Here is a 21,167-nt window from a genome sequence, read left to right on the forward strand (position 1 = left end):
AAAAGGGCTTTTCATGTTAAAATGACAGAGCCCTTAAATGGGGGTGAGATCATTGGATTCAGGCCAAAGTTGACCCAGAGAAACTTGATTTCAGGCCGTTTTCAGACCTGAAAAACCTCTAAGTAGAAGAAACTAAGTATGTGTCATTCCTTCATTCCTCTACTGCTATGGTTTGAATATCTGTTCCCTCCTAAACTCAGGTTGAAATCTAATTGCTATCATAAATCATATGCATCATATATCATAGTAGTAAGATGTGGGAGTTTAAAGAGATGATTAGATCATGAGAGATCTGCTTTTGTGAATGGGTTAGTGCCATTATTGCAGCAGTGGGTTCATTATGAGAGGGGGAGCTTGGCCCCCTTTTACTCTTTCTCACCCTCTCTTTGCCCTTCCACCTTCCACCATGGGATGAAGTAACAAGAAGGCCCTCGGTAGATGCTGGCTCCTCAATCCTGGACTTCCCAGCCTCTAGAACTGTGAGGAAATAAACTTCTGTTCTTTAGAACTTACCTAGTCTGTGGTCTTTTGTTACAGCAGCACAAAACAAACTAAGACACCTACTCACTTCAGCCTCCAAATATACTTGGTACTATGGTTGGCAATGAACCAAGCTCTCTTTGAAAACTCAAAATTCTTTGTAATTTTTACCTTAGAACCTATAGATGAAGGCCATTAATTCTTTTAGGCTCTAAAGGGATCTCTTAAGGTCATCTGAACAAAAAATATACTAAAATGTTGCAGGCAGAAGAAAGCTAATAGAACAAATCACCTTCTCAAGGTGTCATGTTAGACGTTGAGGAATGAAGCTGACTTGGCAAATTATGGGCTCTGCACCTAATTATGTCACCTATTCTCACAGGTTCTCCTGCTTCTTCATCCTCTTCCTGCCCCCATCTGAATTCCTTTTAATATTCATGTCAGCATAGGAGAGAGATATTTGTTACACTGATGAGTTATGGTGGGGAAGAACTGGCAGTCTAGCAGCAGCGGAAGCCAATACACCTGACAGTTATACCAATTCTCTCTGAAGACACATGCAGTTTGTGGCAGACAGTGAGGAATGATTCATGTTCTAATCGCTACTAAATTACAAGAGAATTGCCAAACTGGGTCTCATTTGGATTGAGAGAGAATTTTTGAGAGAAATCAATCAGAAGCACAAACTTCTATAAGGTCTTTTGTTTATTTAAGAAAGGATGGGTATTTGTCTTGTTTCTACAGGAAAGATGAGGTCTGAGGTGTCAAAACTTGTCTCAGACATGAACCTAAAATATGAATCTTCACCCTGATATTCACACAAAAACACCGAATCCAATCTAATCAAATTACTGTTAGATATTACTACAATTTGTAAAACTAATTTTTGCAAAAAAAATCTTTGAAAGCATAAACAAAACCCCAAAGCATTTAAAAAAAAATAACAAAAGAACAAAAAACAAAAATCCAAATACGTAATGCAGCAGTTTTGAGGATTAGGGTTGGGGTGTGTTAAATGGAGGAAATCCAGGGTGCCACAACTCAAGATAAAAGGCTATCAGATTAATGTTGTAAAGTTGAAGCCAGATGTTACAGACCCTTAACACTGCCTTCTTTCCCACCCTGACTTGCTTCCCTTTTCAGGGCCCAGTACTCTGAGGCCCCAGATAGACTGCTTTATTTCATCTGCATCTCAGCAAAGCCCCCAAAGAACTAGCTGACTTCCTTCTCCTCTGTTTGGCATTCTTGCTAGACCAGACCTGGGGGCCTCCCAGTTGTCAATCGGAGGCTGGAGACACATCTGTGACCCACCTTTATTATCACTCTAACCCTAAGAAAGAATCACATTGGAAAGAATTCCAGACCACCTGTGGATAATAGCACTAAGGTGGGTCAGTGTACATACAAAGCTCTGAAATGCATATAAAATCTGAGTTGCAGATAAACCCTTGCCCTGTGCCTTTACAGGTGGCTTTTTGCAAGGATTTTCAAGTCAGGCATGGGAAAACCTTAGAGACTGTACCTGAGAGATAGCTAAATGGAGTCACCTCTGATATTCTGAATAGGTGCTACGGTAGATGGGGCTCAAGCCTAACCCTTTGCCTTCTGGAAATACTGAGATGTAAATAGTAATGCTGCTCTCAATCTGGAGAGTCCCAGTCCCAAAATCCAATTCTGTAGGAGTTCAAAACCCCCATTCAGAGTAAGAGGCCATGGGTGGCAAAGGTACAATGTGCTTCCACGCCCCAGACCCTGGGATACCTTCGTTTTCCTCCAGCTTCCGGATATGGCGCAGGACAGGCTGCAGATTCATATAGAGGCGGTGGCTGTTGCTCAGAAGTTGCAGGAGGTGTCTGGAGCGCATGGGGCACCCTGTGTAGTATATGAGCTTCCGGGCTGAAGGCAAGCCATCTGGCAAAATCTCAAATTTCTTACCCTTTGGAAGGAAACCATGAATCAAATTCAGGAAAAAAAAATCTCTGATTTGCCAAAATCCTCTTTGTTTTCTATTTAGTAAGGAAGATTATAGATTCTGAAATGTATAAAGTTTCATTTAAAATTCCTTGCGGGATAAATTATTGTTTTCCCTTTCAAAAATGTCATAGGACAGGGGTTGACCAGAAATTCAGGAAAGCATCTAGCCACAAGGGTCTGTCAGTAAACATTCACTATCCCAAACAGCTGAGGAGTGTCTTTGGTTTCTCTGGCTGGTCAGGTTATTTGTATAATGGAGAAGAGAAGGGTCCATCATAAAAGAACCATCAAATGTAATCCCAACACCCTAACGCAGCAACAAGGCGACCAATTCTAAAAAAGACTAATGTATTCAAATATTTATTGAATACTTAATATGGACCAAACACCTTCCTAGGCACTGACAAAAAAAAACCAAATAGGCAGTGAATATGACAGACAAGGTTCCCACCCTCACGGAGCTATATATCCCAGCAGGAGAAAGAAACACACAAAATAATTACAGTTTATGATAAATTCTTGGAAATAAATAAATAAATAAGGAGTTATATAGTGAACAATACAGGATACCTATTTAGGGTTTAGAAGAAATGGAAAACTTCCCTAGCTGGACATAGAGAGAGCTGGTAGTTGGAGGGATGAGACGGGAAAGAACAAGAACAGCTATCAGTAGAGATACAAGGAATCTCCTTCTTCAAGTTCGTGATCACTAAGATAAAGTCCTAAGTTGAGGGCAAGGCTTTGACATAGTTTCTTACAGTTATGGGATATTATGAACTCTTTCAACTTTCCTAATAATGAATGGGGCAGCTGAAATACAAAAAAGAGTAATTCAGATATAATGATTCTCAGCCAGAGGGAGGAGGTAAAGCAAGGACGGAGCATATTCTAACTACACACTGAAAGTCCGTACGGAGCAGTATGGGCTTGTGTAGCCCAGATAGGGATAAGGTGGAGGTGTTTTGTTTTTTTTAAATCTCTGAGCTTTCCCTCATTTTAAAGGAACTACCAGTGGATCCCAATACTGAAATAGTAACAACTGACATTTTTTGAGCACTAAGCATGTATCCACTCATTTGATCCTCACAGCAAGTCAAGGGAGAGAGTTAATTATCCACATTTTAGAATGAAACCAAGGCACAGAGTTTATGTAACTTGCTCAAGGTCATACAGCTAGACAGGGCTGAGTTGGCTGCACGAAGCATCATCTGAGAAACTTGTCAAAATAGATTCCTCATCTCTACTCCAGACCCACTGAGTCAAAAATCTCCCAGAGGAGGAGGATGAGGCAAAAAAGGTCCTCAGATAAGGGCAATACACAAATAGATTCAGTAAGCACCAAGTCCAGGACCCTAAAAAACCCTCAATTTCATAAATGTACTTTATTATAACTTAATTTGGGGCATGAAAGGGGCAAGTGGGTCTTAATTTGCTCATTTTCAAACAGCTCAGATCCTTTCACAATTAGCTTGAAACAAAAAAGAGCCAGTTGGAGACAGATTAGGCCCCGTGTAAGTATAAGTAAAGTGAAATCAGACTGAATTGTGCCCAAGTAATTAAAGTAATGTGAAGTCAGAAACAAATCTTTTGACTTACAGGGCAGTGTGGAGTCAATGCCCACATTCTATTTGCAATATAGCCCTTTATTTACATAGGCCATCTTTCTTACAGGAGAGAAGCCCATGTCTACAAACCCTTATCTTCCTTTCTTCACGTATTTTTTCCAGTAATTTCTGAACATAGCAGAACTATGAATTTTTTTTTTTTTGAAACGGAGTTGTGCTCTTGTTGCCGAGGCTGGAGTGCAATGGTGTGGTCTCGGCTCACTGCAACCTTCGCCTCTCAGGTTTGAGCGATTCTCATGCCTCAGTCTCCCGGGTAGCTGGGATTACAAGTGCCCACCACCATGCCCAAATAATTTTTGTATTTTTAGTAGAGACAGGATTTCACCATGTTGGCCAAGCTGGTCTCGAACTCCTGACCTCTGGTGATCTGCTCACCTTGACCTCCCAAAGTGCTGGGATTACAGGATTGAGCCACTGTGCCCGGCCAGAACTATGACTTTTTATGACCAAATATACACATTACTAATTCTTTGAAACCTACCAAAAAAATAGATATAACTGGCAAAGAGAGAAATATTTGGGAAAAATCAAGGCGTTGCTCTAACAAAAGAAAATGTATCATTCTCAATATTGTAAGAGTAGCTTTCCCATTAAGAATTGTAGACCTCTCTTTAAAATAATGAGTTTTAAATAGTCAAATATTAATATAAACGTCTTTTTATATAATTCTTTATTCTTTGCTCAAAAGAGGTAACTTTCAAAAGAACTGGCTAACCTCTACATGAAATATCTTCTGCAACTAGAATAACTTAGGGACATGTGCTAGGGACCAAACACAAATTAAAATTACTAACTTCTTTTGCTATAAGATTATTCACTATAAGATTCTTTGATTTTAATTTCACCACTGATATGCGTGACAATGGAATATATAGCACATGCATTAAAATACAAGAAAGCCAATTATCTTCAGAGTCAACTTCTTAAAAATTGCAGCTTTTGTGCCTAAGACAATATTGTTTAAAAACAAAAAAATTAAAAACCACAAAAATAAGCAATTAATGGGACTTTTCTTTTAAGCCAGTTATTTTAAACTTACCACAAACACCAATTTTCCAACATTTGTCCAGGGGAAATCATAAAGTAATTGTTTCTCTTCGTCTAAATTCTGTGAAAAGAATATGCATATGGAGTTAATGGGAAAAATGATACTATAAACTGGCTCTAACTTCTTTCCCTGAAAACCAAAACACAGTAATTAAAATCTGAAAAAAGCCCCCATATCTCTTTGGAGAAACACAGACAGTAATTAAGAGATATCGTGATAACGATTCTGTGGCTTTTGGTTCCTGTGTGACTGTATTAACTAACCCTTTTAAGGCAATCTTTTCCCTTCTGGCGTATGCCTAAATTTAAATAAAAAGTCCAAAGGACCCAGGCATTCAAGAGATGCAGTAAGGTGCTCAGACTTTCATAATTGGATATTTTGCCTACGCCAAAGATAAGACATGCTTTTACTTTCCTGTGTCTTGCAGAGAGAGGTATCTGTCTCCCTTTTTGATGGCTCCAGGATAACACTGTCCCACCTGCTAAAGTTACTACTTATTTAAGGGGTAAGTTTTATCAGAAAAGTGTAACGGAAATTAAAATGTCTGGTCAGGTACAATATCAAAATGTTGCTTTTCTTTCCACTTACAAATGCTCCAAAGGATAAAAGAATATCTAAAATCAAAGACAAACAGAAATGTTTGGATATTAATGATCTGTTAGTGATGAACCTGGGCTAATCTTTGGCTTACTGTTTTCTGTTATAGAGGACTTATTACTGTCAACAATCGGGCTAAGTCACTTCATCCATCCTACATCATCCACATCTGTGCTAGACAAATAGGAAATGACCAGCCAGTGGCCCAAAATGAACTACTGAAGCTATGGCAGGACCACAGAGGCATGCTGTAAACATAAGACATGGCCGACAGCATTTGACACTTAATTCTCATTTACTAACCTGAAAAATCTGTATTCCCCGCATGGTCAATCCAAGAGTCAGTGAAGCTTCAATTTCCCTTTTATCCTGTAGGAATAGAATTTTATAGAAAATTAAATGTTTCTATATATTTTTTCTACAGTGGACAATTTAGCACCAAAGAAACATTTCAGGATTGAAATTCAGGACTGAAAAGTTTTGAACTTAAAATAACTTTGCTCAAGGCTTTCCACATACCTAGTTTCCTACAAGAATTAAGAAAACCATGGGCACATATTAAATCAAGAATGGTATATTCTACTTTTTAAATTTCTGAGATTTCAAAGGTTTAGTGTTTTTACTATATTACATACACTTTTGTATCTGACAATATTCTAAACACTTGTTATTGAAAACTCCAGTAAACAAGGCTATTTTTGCTGCTTTTGCATCATTTGATTTTTTTAGTCTTCTATCTCATTACTCTGTTCTCAGATGTTAGAATCTTAAATCTAATGTAATAGTTATACTCTGAGATGCATAAGACTTTGTGTGTTTAAAACTGGGCACATCTTCCAGCTCTTAAGTCAAAATTAGGGGCAAGTGACCAAATATTTAAGGCTCTCTCATGAGGATAATAAAGTTGTATAAGCTTTGTATTCAGTTAGTTTGGAAATACTTATTTTTAAGAAGTTCAATGATCACTCGCCAATATGATACACGGTCTACCAGCTAAACCATAAACTGTAGAAAATAAACTACAACAAGCGTAAGGGAAAAAGAAACTCCACAATTAAAAATGTACTTTAAAATTCAGCCACATCCTTTAAGTGTTCAACTGTAATAAGTATATGTAGTGTATAAAGTTCAAAATAGAAGAGAAATGAAATTACTAAGTAAATATTCTCATTATGAGATTTCTCAACAAACACAATGAATATGCAGATCTTTTTAAGTTTAGTGCCAGTTTCCCCAGGAACATGGGATGAAATATTTTTACAAAATGTATCCTCACTGGCATTATAACTATAAGACACAGACCATTTCTACTATTTAGGCTGTTTCTTTCCAACTAGTATATTTTTACATCAACAAAGACACATATAGTATAAGCTTTAAGAGGAGAAACTAATCCATCATTATATGAGTTTTGGTCAATTTCGCTTTCAAGGCTGTACTGACTGCTTTCTGGAATAAGGCTATGCTCGTAAAAATGCTGGTTTTCAAGTATAAGGTATATACTGGTGGAAAAGGGACACAAAATGGTTTTTTTTTTTTTTCCCCCAGAATGTTCCCTTGTCCTTTGTCTACCTTATTTCCAGTTTATGAGCAGCCCCTAAATGAAGCAGATTTAACGGCTGCCACTGAATTGCTCTAAAGAATAAAAACTGTGCATCAGCCAATATCTTTTCCCCCACTTCATTCTGTTACCTTTTTATTAAAAATCTTGTTTTCAGCAGATAAGAGTCATTTTCTATGCAATTTAGAAGCTCCATACTTTAAGTAAACTTGAAAATTAAGTTTTATACAGAAGATAAATTGGGGATATCTACTTCAATAAAAGATTCTTATTTCTTAATAGGATTCTTTAAAATAGCAAGCTTCCCCAGCAAATAAGGCAAAAAGCAATTAATGGTTATTGAGCACTCACTAATGTGCCAGGTATTCCACCTCATTATTTCAGATTCATTATCTCACCGAAGCCTCCCAACCTTGTGAAGCATATTGTATCATCCCCACTTAATAGACAGCTCAGGATTATAGTTGCCTAGGATGCCAGCTATAGCAAGTAGTGACATAGGGTTTCTAATTGACATCTGATTCCAAAGCCACACTCTTACTCTTTCCAATTCATACTTCTAATACATTTTAAAATATAAACTAATTATCAAAACTGTCATTTATTTGCATCTTCTCGTGTCAACTGAGGTGTCACAAATGAAATCTCTTAAGGCTAAAAACAAAATGACAACTCAGTCCTTTAGGAATTTAGCCAAAGAGATCTTATGGAACTCAATTATGGCTTTCAAGGATGATGGGGCATTAATAATGCATCTCTTAGGCACAGAAGAGAGATAGAAAAAACATCAGTTGGTCCCTTAAGTTTTCTGAACCAGCTAAGAAGATTACTGAGCAATACATCCAAACTAAAGTCCAGTTTCCAATAGTCTAGCTATGCTAATCCTACCACAAAAGGCATAGTAGAGATAACAAGCATAACACTAACAATGGCAATGGTAACAACGGCAAACTTAACATCATGCTTAACATGTGCTGGGCACTGTTTTAAGTAGTTTTTCATCCAACAATTCATTTAGTATCCAGCAATCCTAAAAGGCAAGTATGTTGCTGTCCCCTTTAACTATGGGGAAACTGAAGTACGCAGAGGTTAAGTAAATAACTTGCCCGAGGTCACACAGTAAGAAGTCAAACTGAGATTCAATCCCAGGCAGTTAGGCTCAACTGACAGTGCTCTTAACCACTTCATCCATTTGGTTTGAGAATATACGTTTGAATACTTAAATGGGTATTCAGGAGTTCTTGCCAGCAAAGTGGCACTTAGGGAATAGTGAAAGGGGTTAGGAGAGGAGGGGAAGAGAAGACAAGATGATATAGAGTACTGTGAGTGATTCCCTGCAGAGCATGGCCCCAGTTGTCATTTGGGTGTGTGACCTCTGCCCCAGAATGAAAAAACGAGGCTAGAGATACACGGGACACAAAGGAGAGTAACTTCCAAGAGTGAGGAACATGTGTAATACAGTTCCTTAAGCACACAGCCTGTGTTATCAAGAAGGCCTTGACTAAATCTTGGCTTTGCCATTTAGTTTTGTGATCTTAGGTGATTCATTTAATCTCGTTAGGCCTCAGTTTCCCGGTCTGTAAAATAAAGATTAAAGTACCTTTCATGTAAAGTTACGAGGATTAAAAAAATATAAAGTGTGCCCAGTAAACACAGGACTCCATAAACATTACCTGTTGTGGTAATGTTCTTGTAATTGATGGAAACGATGCAGGTATAGCTTCACTTTGAGGAATATTAAAAATTATTTATCAAATAAGTTGCAAATGCTATTCCCCAAAGCAGAAAAGCAGATTTGGGGAGGAGAGAAAGAACAATGCCATAATCACTGAAAAAGTGAGATTAACATTTTATAGCCAATTGTCATCTCACTATTAGAACCATTAAAAAATACTCCATCCTGCTTCCAGGCCAGAGGAAAACCACCATGGCCTCCAAGACTGACCTACAATAACAAAAAGCAGTTCAATGAAACTCTTTTGGAAGTGTGTAAAAAATGAAATAATTTTTAATGGAAATGAAATCCTAAGGTTTTCCTTCTCAATCCTATTGAGATGATGTTTTTTTTTTCTCAGAAGCTGAAGACTTAGTTGCCGTTTCGTACCTTATACAATCTGTAGTAATGAACAGCGACGTCATCCAGTCGGACGGCCTCTTTGATATATTTAAGATGAGCTTCGGAAGCCGTCAGTGCAAACTGATCTTTGTGCATGTTTGGAATGTGCTTCAGGATGTAGTCTTTCCCCCTCTTGGAAACAACCTGTTGGGATACAAGGGGTGTGCAATGCAACATTTGTTGGAGAGATGTAAGCTCTATCCCCACCCCCAAAATGATGAAAGAATGAGAATCTAAAATAGCCATGTAAACTAGTTGGTTTCCATTAGAAAATTCCCACTTTCATTCTGTTTTCACCATCTGTTATGTTGCTGGGCTGAATCAGCTAATACTAGAAGCTATAGAGTCAATTTAATTGTACTGCTGAATACCTAAGAAGAAAAATCACAACAAATAGGAAAAATAAGTTATCTTTGCTTTAAAGTCACCAAGAAAAAAAATTATACAAACTTTCATAATCTTGAACACGTAATTGTTTATACTTGCAAGTTTATACTTGGTGTCATGAAATACATCTATAGTAGGCACATCTTCAGGTTCTGGATCCTACCTAACTCTTAAGAAAATTACAGCCACAGAGTGGGAGGTTCTAAATGCTAATCAAAAGAAGGCAGGGGACTGGGAGAAATTCTCTAATTTTGGTTCCTGCATAAGAGGCTGATATGAACACTGTTGGAATATTTATGAGAAAACTGTTTCATTCAAACATTCATTGTGATTCACTGTGAGTTAGATTTTCATCAGACAGTACTCTGGGCTTTCAGATGTCAAATATATAGTATCCAGCAGCTGCAGGCTAAGAGAAAGGTGTTGATTAAAGTCTTAGCTGATTCCATAAGGAATACAATAGATGGAAGGACTTATGCAATGTGAGCAGAAGAATCATGCTCAAAATAATCAAAATTTTAAAATTACAGAATGTTTGGTTTTAAAATGTCTTTATATTGATATTTTGTTTCTTCCTATTGAATATTTTACAAAGAATTAAATATGATGAATTAATAGTCAGTTGTCAAGTTCTGCTAAGAACTCAAGTTACAGATTCTTCTTTCCAGGTTCTTTTCACATGGTAATCAGTTAAATCAGTTATTTGTTGACCTTTTTCTCAGGTCAAAAGCACACTGAAAATAGTATTTGTAAGGGCACTAAAGTAGATGGTTTTGGCGATCCCAAGGGTGGGGGAAACTGGTATCTTAGCACACTGGTTGCCCTGGCATACTAACTGGATTTCAGTAATCAATATTCAATGAGCACCTGATGACAACCAGAGAATGCAAACATGCTACAGACAGCAATAGTTTGACAGACATTGTGATTTCTCTCCAACAAATAAAGCACTGTAAGTCACACAACAAAAAATTACTGAGTACCTCAATATGAACAGCTGATGAAATTGAAAAGGTTAAGGTTATGCCTATCTTTCAGAATACACTAAGAAACAGTTTATTGGGAGCAAGAAATAAATCATTTTAAAATAAGATGTAAAACACTATACCCAGGTTCTTCTTGAGCACTGGTCACCTAGATGGTCTGCCCAGAAGGAGCAGAGTCTCGGAGGATAAGTAGGAGTTAGCGAGGTGAAACAGACAGGGGCTTCACCAGCTAAAGGAACTGCAAGAAGAAAGACCCGAAGCATGAAACACCACAGTAAGTACGGAGACGTACCAATGGCTGGATGTTGCCACAGCCTAAAGTTCAAGATGCAGGACAACCAGAAAGGAAGCTGGAATGGTTGGCAGGGACTATAATCTGGAGAGTTTCTAGGTTATGCATGGGAGCCTGAGCTTCACTCCACAGGTGACGGAGGAGGCCCTGAAAGTCTAAGTCAGAAGCAAAATCATCTCATCTGCAAGCTGTGGAGTAAAGACCGAAGCAGGGACAAGCTTCTGCAACAGTGCTGCTGAGAACAGGAACCTAGAAACAGTAGGAACTAAGACAGGGAGAGGAGGCAATGGACATTTAGGAAGGCTAATGGCAACAAAAATAGAAGAGAATTTTATTTCTTAAGCTGGGTGATTGGTACTCAAGCACATACATTACAGGATGTTTCAGATGATGGGACAGGACAGGGAGAAGGAATGGTGATAACGCAGAGTTCCGTATGACTCTCATGTACTCAGAGGTAGGAATATGTAGAACTGAGGTGGCAAGAAGATGAATTTGATTTAGGACATCTTGAGTTTGAAGGGCCTATAGGTAAACAGCTACCTTATGGATAAAGGGAAGAGAAACAGATTTGGGACTTGCCTTCACATAGGTGATCGTTAAAAGCATTAATCTGGATGAGATCTCCCAAGATGCGAGTGGTTAAGTGTCAGGTACAGCAGCAAAATTTAGTGATAAAGAGTCTACTGGATATGTCAATATAAAGCAACTGGTGTCAATATAAAGCAAAAGTAGTATATATTTAATTTTTTACTTCATTACTATATTGATATAAAACAACCTAACGGGCAGCACCATGAGTGGACTGATGGGGAAAGAAGGCAGATGGAAATGGCTTGAGGAACACTTGTGGGAAGAAAAGAAGCTGAAAAAATCAAATATACACTACCTTTTCAAGACGCTTTACTGAGAAGGCAAGGCAAGAGTAGTAGCTCTTCTTTCCCTCCGCCTTTCTTTCTCGAGGATGGGTGAGTGAGAACCAAACATGTTTTGTATGTCCTCACTGAAGAAGAGTTAGTTTGGGGAGGGGCTAATGATACAGAAGAGAGAGAAAATATAGCATAGACCTGGAGGAAGGATGGGGAGAGAAACAGACAGGGTAGAGTAGACAAAGGGCAGCTGAGACAGTTCACGTTGGAATAACCCACATTTTCTTGCTGAAAGAAGGGGTTAGTTGCTCTCCCAAGAGTGGAGGACATGAAGGCCGGAGCCAGAAGTTGACATACTTGTTCTCTCAGCAAAGGAAAGTGAGGGATAATCTTACTTTTTAAAGAGTTATGTTTTTCTGCCTTCAAAGGGAGAAAATTCTGCCTCAGTAAGAGTAGGCAAGAAGGTCAAGGACATGTCAATGCCAAAAGGAGGCTAGCAAATTCCAAGCTCCACCGTATTACCAGGATGGATGGCAATCCTCTTCCCCATTCACCACAAAAAGACTGAGTACATGAAGACATGATGTGCACCACGTTTTTAAGTGTTAAATATCTGGGCATCACGAAGAATTTCGCCACAGAACATCTGTGTTCCCATTTCTTAAAGAGTATGAGTAGCAACACTACGAACTAGAAATGCCGAAAGAAAACACTCTTTCAAATTTGAAAACAGTGCTTACCCAAGATGGGAAGTAAGCCTCTGGCTCGAAGTATTTTCCATAGTGCTTATTCCTTTTGAAGTTCCCAAGATCAGCCTGCAGGGCAAAGGCTGCCAGCAGGAAGTAGGCCTCCTCTCGGAGCACACACTGAGAATGAAGAACTTGTTTTCTCAGGTGCCAGTAATAATAGTATCTTGCTGCTCTGTCACTAGGAAAATAAGAGAAAACAGAACTCACATTTTCATGGAACAATCCAATGACATGTAAACAGAACCCAAATCCTGCTCTCCATCTGGTGACAGGAGCCCTTCTGTTCCTGCTCCTCCCTCCCACCTCATTGAAAAGGGAGCGGATGTAGCTAACATCTGATAGCTGCCTCACTGAGGTTGCAGGGGGTCAGAACCCCAAGTCACACTATCCAGACAACAAAAGTAACATTTCCTAAGGCTTACAGCATTTGATTCGTTCAGAGAAGAAAAAGTTCTGAATCATTCTACTCTAAAATGGTAACTATTTCACCGAGCAAGTGCTAGAATAGAAGCTAGATATGTGTTATCTGTACTGATTTTGCTACAATGATGCTGCACACGTGACATAAATAAGGAAAAATCTGAGGAGCAATCCTGCTTCAGTGTTTTGCTGTTCTTTTTATTATTTTTTAACTGAACACACTACAAATACTTTAAGGCCCTTTATAAGTATTTGCATATATACTCTTCTGGAAAAAAACTTGCTTAACAAAGGTGTTCTTTTCCTTTTTTTAAGCTTCTCCAAGAAGAAATGAATGCTTTCCTTAAATCTTCTTTTTGAGGTTTTTTTATTAAGTGAAAGTTACGTCATTGGCATTACATTTTTATAGGCACATGTCATGACCATTATAATACTCCCCACAAAAGGAAATACTAACAGGGCACACTCATTACAATTTGTTGAGATCAGAAATAAATACAGTCACCATTAAATACGTTAAGAAATGTTGACTGGGGAAAACATGGTAAAAGCTCCAAAAAATACTTACTAGCAAACAGGATGCTTTTGTGATCAAAGTAAAAACGTGTGTGTACATATTTTAATGAGCTCATTTGCCTCTACATTATTTCAGGTTAAATGTTTACCTGAGATTCATAGCTGATATCATTAGTAGAAAACACATATGGGTTTATTTAAACTAAGACCATGTTTAAGTAGAAAGAGCTTAAAAATAAAGCATTTATGTAATTTTTCCCCCCTTAGGACAGAGTACTTTTCACAGCACTTCTTTTTATAATGCCAACCACAGATGGTCCGGACTGGTTCATGCCTGGGAAAAAGGGGCAGAAGTATACGGATACATTAAAACTTAGCCCCAGGGGGTTAACTATTTGTTAAATATATATATTCCTTCTTTCCAGGTCATGCCACACTTACCAGGTAAAATAAATAAAAATTGTATGTAAACTGAGAACATAACTAATAAAGTATCTTAGCCTTTAAAAAAAAATCCTTATGGGCTAATTTTTTTACTTTTTAACTTGCATCTGGCATTGATAAAAATATCAAGAGCTAATTTTACATATAACTCACTAGCTAAATGTATTTTGTTTTCTTTCACATGGAGCTTCTCAAAGTTTAAAAATATATAAGCAAAACAGAGTTCATATTTCTAGTATTTTCTATTGGCCAAGAAATCACCTCTGAAAGTTTCTAGCACTAAATCCTCCTATACAGACTGAGCTTCAGAAATGGTGAATTCTGAATTTATCCTGAGCCTACTACTGTTCATGCACACACCTCCAGAAAAAGAATCAATTACCTGCCCTTGTCAAACTGCACCTAAGATTCTGATAGGATAGCTTCACTGGGCTTAATCTTGGTTTAAAGCTACTGCCAAGAATATAAGCAAGACCCCACACATGAAAAGAAAACAGCATATATAAACACCCATCCACTTTTATAGGAGAGTTCCTGCTTCTGACCCACTCCCACCTTACCACTGGAAAAGAACATAATCTTCTAATCAATCGCCTCACTCTTCACCAAAGTGCTAGTTTCTTCTTGAAATAAGCATATTTTTGGAGACTGATCTGTTTATGAAAACGTGGAGTGGAGAAAATGTGGGCCAATGACACTGTTAATATTTTCATCAATAGTCTAACATTCATTCATTTAACAAGTATTTACTGAATGCCTATTGTATCTCTCTTTTAGGGACTGAGAATATACCAGTGTACAAAAAGATTAAAAAGAAAGAAATTGCTGCTCCTACAGAGTTTATATCCTAACAGGTGTAGACAAAGAATAAACACAAGTAACTTATTTGGTATGTTAGAAAAAGTGATACGGCGGGGGGTTGGGGGGGGAAGGTGGGAAATCTCTCCCTGTCCTTTTACCTGATCAATCTGCCATTTTCCACATAGTACTGCACACGGAAGTGGATGATCATAGGAGGCCCAAATTGGTCGATACCCTAAAAACAAAAGCACACACAAAAATCAAGCTATTTCTAGTTACTTTGAAAATGGGTTTCAAAAGCAACCAAAATACAATTATTATTTGCAAGATACTTTTTAATCACTAATAGGTTTTATTTACTTATAATGAGTGGGGACTTGTAGTAGGTAGACAGTCATCCTATATAGATACCAGGTTCATATAAAATTAGGAAGTTATGAAGCAAAACAGGGCACGCTCTATCTGATTTTCATTCACTGTAATGCCAATGACAACATAAGGGAAGATAAAAATAAATGCCAGTGGAAATTTCTAGCTGAGATCCAGCTCCTCGCTCAGCTCTGTTCCCTGTGGTGACCATTTGCTCCTTATTACAAATGTTCTCTTGTTCCTCTGACATTCCACATAGCAAATTCTAATATGCTGTTTGTTTATTTAGACATTCATGTTCTTTACTTTGTAGCTGGCTTTGCAGTAGCCTTCTAGTTTATTCCAAGACTTCTTAAGTACAAATTAGAGGACCTAGGATTACTATTCCTGACTTACTAGGGAGGTTCTGGAAACACGAAGTGAATTCTCTATTAATTTCTCTCATGTAAAGGAAATTAATGTTTGTGAAATAAAGCACCAGCATAATGAATAGACAAAGCATCAAATGCAAGTACAGTAAAAGTAGATTTAAAAATTAGTAATAACTTCTAGAACAGCAATTTTGACACCTAGCATAGCCGTAAGAGAAGAGCAAATAATTTTTCCATACTTTTCATTTCAAAGCATTATTCCAAGATTATTAAAGTTATTATCCAACATTATTTAATAGATAATCCAGATTCTATTTATTATTTGCTATAAGCTATTAATACTTGATTAATGTGACACTTTAGAACTTATAATTTTCTTTTCCCATTTTCTACTATATAAAGTATTGCTTACAGTTTTCTTCTAATGTACAACAGCTAAAATAAACATTTTTTTAAAAAATCAAAATAATTTTGCTTATAAATGTAATCTCACCCAAGTGACTTCGTATTGTCGTACCTTGCTGGCCTCTTTCTTCCATTCTTTTGGACAATATTTGTAAAGCTTTTGTGACATCTCCATATACACATGTTCATTATCTGTACATCAAAAAAAAAAAAAAAAAGACCAGATGCTAAAGATTTTTAAAAGAAAAAAATATAGAAAGAAACAAGTTTCTTTTAAAGCCTCAAGATGTGTGAATGTAGTCTGAATTCACATATTAGAAAACCCAAGGAGGTAAAAGGTCCTGTGAACTAGACATTAATGAGATACTTGTGAATTATTTTGCTTTTGCAATACAGAACACATACTCTTAAAGTATATAATATTTAGAAGAAATCTTAGTTGCCAAATTCTGCTTTTACTTGGTTTCTAGGGTCATTATGACGTATAATCTAACTTCTATCACTGTGGGTGTTAGTCTTAAGAAAACAAGCTTTCATTCAGCTCAAAGAAGACTGCTCTCATAGGTACAAAATAATAAAGCATGGCAGAAACACCATCTTAATTGCCATGTAAGAAATTAGAAAACACTGACGATATCAGTTCATTTTCAAGTGAGAAGTCTGACCCACATTTTGTGAAGACTAATCTTTAAGACTATTTCTTGTCTGTGTTCCACACACAGCAAAACACAGCATTACAAAATGATAAGCCCTTACTCACACTGCCTTTTGGATCAGTTTCATGGAAAAGAGAAGAAAAATTTTATGAAAAACAAGTATGAATGCCAAAATATCCCTTCCAGGGGATGATGCTCATAAGGTGAACAGAAAATAAGACTGCTAAAACCTATGTTAAAGTGATCTAAACACGTGAAAAGGAGCTGGTAGAAAACAAACATTTTCATATGTCCCAAGGATAATCTTTTAAAAGAGAAAGATATTTCACAAAAGAAGTCTTTGGCATTCCTATATTGTACAAAGTTTAAAGTCTTTTCTAGATTCCTTTTATTCTATCACGAAGGAGACATCTTCACGGAAAGCTCTGCATAAAAATGTACCTGTTCTGGAAGTGTGTCTCTTTGACTACTCCAAAGATGTGCACACTTTGCTACACTTTGACTCCAAGCTGAATACTGGGATTTGACTGGAAACGTGCCAGAAGAAAATAGGAAGGGTAAAGTTACTCAGTTATAAATGACATTAAGTTAACCAATATTAAGGAAAGGGTTAGGAAAGAGATCCCAGAGACAAAAAAAGGAATAGCTACTTAAATCCAGTTAATTAGGTCAACTAACACTATCTCCCATCTCATATCACTGATTAAACATGAAATAGACAAGACCAGACAATCTTCCTGTCGAAACTGATTTGTGTTTGGCTTGAGTTCCCATCTAAAGAAGCAACATAATGAATAGAATTAAAACTGTTCACCATAATAGTACATACATATATTTCTAAACTGCCACTATACCTCTGCCACCTACAGTTTGACCAGAGATTTATACCTTAAGAATTCTCAACACACATTAATCCTGCAAAGCCAGTGGAGTAGTAATTTCCATTTGACATGAAAAAACTGACATTGAGGGAACTCAAGTGGCATGTCCAAAGCCACACTGCTAGTTAGTGGTAGAACTGGAATTAGAACCAGGTCAACTGATTCCTGTTCCAATGTTCTTTCACCATACTATTATCTCTTTTTTAAAAAGGACATCTTAAAAATTAGTTTGAAACCTAAGGAAGCTGTAAACTGGTTTTATTGGACTGATTTGTTGAACAACAAGGATTTAGCAGTAGTTGTAGTAAGAAGAATTAACCTTGAGCATGGAATACTAAAAGTTACTTAGAATCTCTAGAGCCTCTTATGGCTCTCAGACTCTTCTCTGAAAGAATGACTGAAGTATGCACTAACGGAAGGATGGAGCTTGGCAACTGTGTTTTATTGTTTTAACTACCACAGGAAGAAACTGAAGAGCAAAGGGCTGATTCACAATGTCCTGATGTGTTGCCTGCTCCATGCTCTTTAGCCTCTCCTAAAAAGGCAACTGAAAACAGTTTACATTTTCGGGGAAAGGGGCCTTGTTTATCAGCTGACCAACTTTATACTGATATACTTTCCAACTTGGCAGGTATAAGCATGTTATTGTATTGACCAGATTTCCAAGACATCTTAAGCCTTTAAATTTACCATATTCAAGTATAAGATAGAATTAAATACACCGCACCAAAAAAAATTCTTCTTGACAAAATGAGCAAAGATACATAGAAGACTAAACTAGAGAAATTTAAAAATATCATTTGAAGGAAGAAAGCTTATAATAAATGGCTTTAGAGAAGTCCCAGAAATTTAACTCTAAGGTATTATGAGAGAAGAAAGCTTATATGAAGTCCTTTACTTAAAAATCTTCTCCTCATAAAGAATATAGAAGAAACTGACCCGATATCTCCAAGTCATATAGTCTGACTGGAAAAAAGAGAAGGGGTAAGAGAGAAAAATAGAAAATAAGATTAAATTAATAATTACTTTGTGATACTATATAGTTAATAGCAAGAGAAAATGAAAAGAGAAGTCAGTTTAAAGTCAAAAATTATAAAACAAATTAAATTACTTTCCTAAGAGTTCCAGCTACTCCCTGAATGCAAGGAAACAAAAATCGAGCTTGCTTCATTAAAACATGGAAGAGCAAACACATAGAAGGAATCGAGATTCTTAAAGAGGAATCAATTTTTAAGTTCAGACTATAACAAATACATGCCTAAAATCCTAAATATTGTAAAAAAAAAAATACACAGAAATTGAGATTAAAAACATAAAGACTACATCTACACTAAAAATGAAGATAAGCCCATGGGTATTTTGACAACCACAGTTTTATAACAATATGCCCAATTTAAGTTACAGCTATAAGATATCATTTCCTCAGGGATAGTTGGCTAAATCCATCAGAGAGGGCTCTAAGACTTACTTTGTATAACACTGAGTCCAAAGAGGTGGCAGTCCTTTAGCCGAAGCAGGTCACAAACCTGGACCAGCAACTGGTGACACAGAATCTTAACCTGCAGGGGGAAAAGGCATGACGTGAAATAACAATTCAACTAAGTCCACCCGGGGAACCACAATCAGGCAATTTAACGCATCGTAAATATACTCCTTGAAAGGACGAGCTGACAGTAGAAAACAACTGCTGCTTTATCCAAATCACTTTCACCTGGGGTTGGGTTGCAGTAATGATGATCACAGTACCAGTTTTTACAACATGGTAATAAAAGACTCACAGATCTTACCATACATGGACAAAGCTCTGAAACCATGGTGCATGATAAATGATAAATGAGTTTCAGAAAGTAAGCAGCATAGCCTACTCACATTACCAAAAATATTTATTTGGCAAGTATCTTTCTTAAAAAAAAGTTAATTCATTTGTGTTTTTGACTAATAAAACTGTATATATTTATAGTACACAACATAATGTTTTTTTTGTTTTTTTTTGTTTTTTTGAGACGGAGTCTCGCTCTGTCGCCCAGGCTGGAGTGCCGTGGCCGGATCTCAGCTCACTGCAAGCTCCGCCTCCCGAGTTCACGCCATTCTCCTGCCTCAGCCTCCTGAGTAGCTGGGACTACAGGTGCCCGCCACCTCGCCCGGCTAGTTTTTTTGTATTTTTTAGCAGAGACTGGGTTTCACCGTGTTAGCCAGGATGGTCTCGATCTCCTGACCTCGTGATCCACCCGTCTCCGCCTCCCAAAGTGCTGGGATTACAGGCTTGAGCCACCGCGCCCGGCCACAACATAATGTTTTGATACATGTATATACTGTGGAATGAATAAGTCAGACTAACATGCATCATGTCACATATGTATCATTTTTTGTGGTGAGAACACTTAAAATTCATTCTTAGCAATTTTCAAGTATACATCATCACTAACTACAGTCACCATGTTGTATAATAAATCTCTCGAACTTATTCCTCCTAACTGAAATACTGTATTTTTTTACTAATATATCCCCAGTCCCCCTACCTCCTCAGTCTTAGGTAACCATCATTCTATTTTCTGCTTCCCTGAGTCAGACTTTTTTAGATTATGCAGGGTTTGTCTTTCTGTGCCTGGCTTATTTCATTAAACCTAACATTCTCCAGGTTCATCTGTTATTGCAAATGATATGATTTCCCTCTTTTTAAAGGCTGAATTGTGTCCCATTGTGTATATGTGCCACATTTTCTTTATCCATTTATCCACTGGTGCACACTTAGGTTGATTCTGTACCTTGACTGTTATGAATAATACTGCAATATACATGGGAGTGCAGATGTCTCTTTGACATAATGATTTCATCTCCTTTGGGTACATACCCAGGAATGGGGTTCCTGGATGATATGGTAGTACTATGTTTAACATTTTGAGGAACCCCCATAGTGCTTTCCATAATGACTTTACTAATTTACGTTCCCAGCAACAGTGTACAAGAGTTCCCTTTTCTCCACATCCTTGTCAACACTTGTTATCTTTTGTCTTTTTGATAATAGCCATTCTAACAGCCATGTCACATTTCCCTGCTATTTAGTGATACTGAGCATTTTTTCATATTCCTATGGGTCATGTGTGTATCTCCTTTTGAGGAACGTCTACTCGGGGCAACAAGTATCTTTTCAAGGAAAGCTTTCCTCCTAATAGTCTACCCCAAAAACTCATCTACTGTACAATGAGTTGGTCTAGACATTTTTTTTTTTTTTTAAAGACAGAGTCTCAACCAACTAATTTTTTTTTTTTTTTTTTTTGGTAGAGACAAGGTCTCTCACTATGTTGCCTGGGCCGGTCTTAAACTCCTGACCTTAAGCAATCCTCCCATCTTGGCCTCCCAAAGTGCTGGGATTACAGGGATGAGACACCATGCCCAGCCTGCCTAGCTTTTATCACTGTTATTGTCTAATATATTTTCAGTGCCTAAACCAGATTCCTTTTCTGAGTCTTAGTATAATTCAATCATAAAACTATATTAATTTGGAACTCTGGAAGTAAGTTATTCTGACAAGTCAAAAGTTAATTGATAGTCTTTAAAACATATAATTTTCTTTATCAATATTATTATAAATAATAATTATAACATAATTATATAATTAT

General features: G+C 37.2%; 1 protein-coding gene across 9 annotated transcripts in view; it reads right to left on the reverse strand.

Moving 5' to 3' along the window:
* The window catches only part of FRMD6 (FERM domain containing 6), an 80,266-nt gene that overhangs the window by 12,978 nt on the left and 46,121 nt on the right, over positions 1–21,167 (reverse strand). For 6 of the 9 annotated variants that reach the window (XM_050796895.1, XM_050796899.1, XM_050796896.1 and 3 more), the window contains 8 exons: positions 19,016–19,106; positions 16,099–16,202; positions 15,024–15,100; positions 12,676–12,862; positions 9,390–9,545; positions 6,028–6,093; positions 5,119–5,187; positions 2,242–2,416 (listed from right to left, as the gene is read on the reverse strand). In XM_050796895.1, the coding sequence (XP_050652852.1) occupies positions 2,242–2,416; positions 5,119–5,187; positions 6,028–6,093; positions 9,390–9,545; positions 12,676–12,862; positions 15,024–15,100; positions 16,099–16,202; positions 19,016–19,106 (925 nt within the window). Of the gene's footprint in view, positions 1–2,241; positions 2,417–5,118; positions 5,188–6,027; positions 6,094–9,389; positions 9,546–12,675; positions 12,863–15,023; positions 15,101–15,225; positions 15,795–16,098; positions 16,203–17,107; positions 18,312–19,015; positions 19,107–21,167 lie in introns of those variants that run through there. The other 3 variants (XM_050796901.1, XM_050796902.1, XM_050796903.1) reach the window with 3 other exon arrangements.

The sequence above is a fragment of the Macaca thibetana genome, chromosome 7 (genome assembly GCF_024542745.1).
Source record: "Macaca thibetana thibetana isolate TM-01 chromosome 7, ASM2454274v1, whole genome shotgun sequence".
NCBI lineage: Eukaryota > Metazoa > Chordata > Mammalia > Primates > Cercopithecidae > Macaca > Macaca thibetana.